Source organism: Sinocyclocheilus anshuiensis, unplaced genomic scaffold (genome assembly GCF_001515605.1).
Source record: "Sinocyclocheilus anshuiensis isolate Anshui unplaced genomic scaffold, SAMN03320099.WGS_v1.1 scaffold2, whole genome shotgun sequence".
NCBI classification, from domain to species: domain Eukaryota; kingdom Metazoa; phylum Chordata; class Actinopteri; order Cypriniformes; family Cyprinidae; genus Sinocyclocheilus; species Sinocyclocheilus anshuiensis.
In genome coordinates, this window is record NW_015542337.1 from 224,095 (window position 1) to 228,224 (window position 4,130).

Below are 4,130 nucleotides of genomic sequence, written 5' to 3' on the forward strand. Positions count from 1 at the left end.
AGCTAGTTATAAATACTGTAAACTAAACCTAACATGGCTTTCTGCATTCTTCACTTTAAAAAAAATATATATATATAAAATACTTTAATAAACAAAAGCAGGTTGTGTCAGATTTAGCTCACTTCTGTGTACAGATTTGTCCCAAAAAACAAGTAGGCTAGGCTACACACACACAAACACGAAATTTATTTTAAATAGCATATTTCCACATATTTACGAAACTCAGGCCAAATTTAGTAGCCTAACCCTAAGGAAGGGGTTAAAAAATAACACGATATGCTACTTAATTGTGTAACTTGAAAATGTTTTAAAACTTCTTTAAAAAAAAAAGATCAAATCTTCTTTTGGCTTCTCCTTTGGCAGTAAATGTTTATCAAAATAAGTGACTCTGAACTTCACAAGTCAAAACATAGCTACCTTCCCAAATAAAAGGCCACATCTCCGTCTAATGTGTTTTCAAACTCATCCCAAGCGCTTCTCTGACTTTGTAAACTGTTTCCCAACAAAGCCAAATTGAGGGCTTCGGAAACTTCATGAAAGCTTGACGAAAAGTCGTTAAAGTTAATGTATCCATCTCCGTCCAGATCAAACTTGTTGAATAAAGTCCTGATCTCGTCAGCAGGGACATTAAGCTCTCGGCAAACACTGGTAAAGTCCTCGTATTCGACTCTTCCTGACTTATTCCCATCACATGCTGCAAAAAGTCTCCGAAGGTCAGCTTGGTTCATATTTTCACTGAACGAGGACAAACAACCGATTATACAAAATACACCCGTGTACAAAGATAATGCTCCAAAAACGTGGAAGTGATAAAAAGACGAAAAGAAAAGACGAAAGTGGGAAGAGAAATGAACGCTAAAGCTTCGTGATCTAACATGTACATCACCAACAGGTGCGCAGAAACCTCACGCTGAAACTACAGGCAGCTTATTTAGATGAAGGCATGAGTGATTGGATGATCGCTCATTATCACGCATTGTAACAAGTTGAACTCAAGTTAGTGTGTCATTGGATAGTCATGGAGGTAGGCGTGCTGTAGAAGTGTACAACAATCTGAGAACCAGCCCACATTTTGGTCTGGTCAGCTAAAACTAGCAAAATAAATAAATAATAATAACCGGCCAAAAGACCAGCATATGGAAGCCCGTTTCCGCCACTGAATAAAAAATAAAAAAAAGGTAAGTGCGACTTTTTATCTCACAATTCTGACTTTTTTTCACAGAATTGTGAGATATAAACTCGCAATTGCGAGTTATAAAGTCAGAATTGCGAGTTTGTATCACGCAATTCTGAGAAAAAAAGTCAGAATTGTGAGATAAAAAGTCGCAATTAGGCTACCTCTTTTATTTTTTATTCAGTGGCGGAAACGGGCTTCCATAGAAACGGGCTTCCATATTATCTGCTGAAGGACATTTGCCTGCCTTTGTTTGGTTATGTCCACACCACATATTGTTAGCTGTAGGTTACTCTCGTCTTCCATACAATTCAAAGATATTTTCGCCGAATTGCACACAGATTGCCATAATAAAACTTACTTTAATTAAAGTAAACTACAAAAGTAAACAAATATCCTAAAGGCATTCCTTTCTGAATGTATAGGCTATTATTATTTTTCCTCATCTCTCTTTGGATGTGTCATTGTGCAAACAGTGCACCGCACCTAAGTCTTAAACTAACTCAAGAGTTTACAAGATTTAGTCATAATAGTTAACTTTTAACCTGCGTCACTGTGACACACGCACGCAAAGCGGGATTAACTGAGAGGAACCTAATTATTTACATTACCATATCTGAATATGAGCATCGTGTTGATATGTCACCTACTGTTTGTTGCTTTATTTAACCTGGAAGAAACAAGAGGATAACCATTGCGGCTAGTGAAATATAAAATATAAAAAAAGGATGACAGTGTCGTATACCAACAATGGCCACATGATGGCAGCATTATTACAGTAAAATTAAGAGCGCATGCGCTTGAGCAGATGGCGCAAATCTCTTTTGAGATGCTAGTGCTACATTGAAAAAATGTAAGAAGGGAGAGTAATATTTCTAATTTCCATACAAATCAACCTATGAGAAGAGAACCTATAAAACCATAAGGATGCATAAAATGTATCAGCTGACCCCTTGAGTGGTAGTGGTTGGCTATAGTGACATCAACTTACACACACTCTGACACATTTTATGGAGACATTCTATAGGCGTAATGATTTTTATACTGTATTTTATAAACATATCCCCTCACAGAAAACTCTGCATTTTTACATTTAAAAAAAAAAAAAAAAAATTATTTATAAATTATTGGTGTTACTATCCTTGTTGGTCCCTATAACATAGGGAATAACACACACACACACACACACACACACATTGGGTTTCCATGTTTCATGGGGACATTCCATAGACATAATGATTTTTATACTGTACAAACTGTATTTTCTATCCCCTTTCCCTACCCCTAAACCTACCCCTCACACAAAACTCTCTCAATTTTTAAATTTTTCACTTAGTAGCTATGATTTGTAAGTTGTTTTCCTCTTGGGGACCAAAAAATGTGAATTTAAGATATTTCCATTTTTGTGGGGACATTTTGTCCCCATAACGTGGGATATACTGTACCTGAACCATACACAACTGGTCAAAATTTGAAATAATTAGAATTTAAATTAAAAAAAAAAGTATCTTATGCTCAGCAAGGCTGAATTTATTTAATTAAAATACAGTAAAAACAGTAATATTATTATATTTAATATTGTTACAATTTAAATAACTGTTTTATTGTAAGATGTAATTCATTGTGATGGCATACTGGCATACTGTGATGGCAAAGCTGAACTTTCAGCTGCCATTTCTCCAGTCTTCAGTGTAACATGATCCTTCAGAATCTTCTTCTTATTAATAATAATTAATATTTTTTCCTGCTTAATATTTTTGTGGAAATACTTATATAGTACCATTCAAAAGTTTGGCGTTGGTAAGAAAAAAACAACAACAACTTTTCCCCATTCTTCAAGGACACATTAAATTGATCAAAAGTCACAGTAAAGACATTTATAATGTTACAAAAGATTCCCATTTCAAATAAATACTTTTGAACATTGCTTTTGAAAGCTGCAAAAACTGATTTCAACATTAATAAGGATGATTGTTAATTATTGAGCACAAATAAATAATAATTGAGCCACCAAAGAATGATTTCTGAAGGATCATATGACGCTGAAGACTTAAGTAATGGCTGCTGAAAATTCAGCTTTGCCATCACAGGAATAAATCACATTTTAAAATGTATTAAAACAGAATACAGTTATAACAATAATGTCACAATATTATTGTTTTTACTATATATTTCATTAAATAAATGCAGCCTCGCATTTATAGGACTCCTTTTAAAAATCTTAATTAGTCCAAACTTTTGACCAGCAGTGTGTGTGTGTAATAGTTCTATGCCACTGCAAGTTTCACAACTGTAACTGTAATTGACCCAAATAATGTTGAATCAGTACAAACCAGTGGTTTTATTTCTTTTATTTAAAAAATTAAAATTAAAGTGCTTTTATGTACAATATAATAAAAACAACAAAACAGTAGTGATGTATAATACAAAAAATACATTTCACAACAGTTTTTTTTATCTTTACATTGGCAGCAAAATGTACAAATACACCTTTACATTAAAGTTTACAAGACATTAACTTACAATAGGTCAGAGCATCTTGGTGTGCCATTATAAAGAATGTATCTGAGCATTTAAGAGTGTAGCAGACCACTACAGTCCAGTAACTCTTATGTCTGAGTCAGTTCAGCACTGAAATATATATACGTGACTAAATCTACCGCTTGTAGGTAGCAGCTGATGTACAGTGAAGTTTTCACATTGTCTACTCTGTAAAACGGCACGCTAGTGATAATAATCAGATGATGTACTGAAAAACGTAAGCAAATTTGCTTACATTTAAAATTATTTTTGCATGATATTTTGAAAGTGATTTTCAAACAGAGGTCTGAGTATATGTAAAACAGTTATATCATTATTACAAATACATTGTTTTTTTTGTCTTCTTTTTTTGTGCTTTAAATATAGTCGGTAAGTGTTTTGTGTGTGTGAATATATATATATATATTAGGGGACC

General features: G+C 33.5%; 1 protein-coding gene across 1 annotated transcript in view; it reads right to left on the reverse strand.

Annotated features, from left to right (window-relative positions):
* Positions 1-907, reverse strand: part of LOC107691119 (ras and EF-hand domain-containing protein) — an 11,282-nt gene extending 10,375 nt beyond the window's left edge. The window contains exon 1 of the mRNA XM_016489594.1: positions 418-907. Coding sequence (XP_016345080.1) covers positions 418-728 — 311 coding nt within the window. The 5' untranslated portion in view covers positions 729-907. The remainder of the gene's footprint in view (positions 1-417) is intronic.
* Between the last annotated feature and the right edge of the window lie 3,223 nt (positions 908-4,130).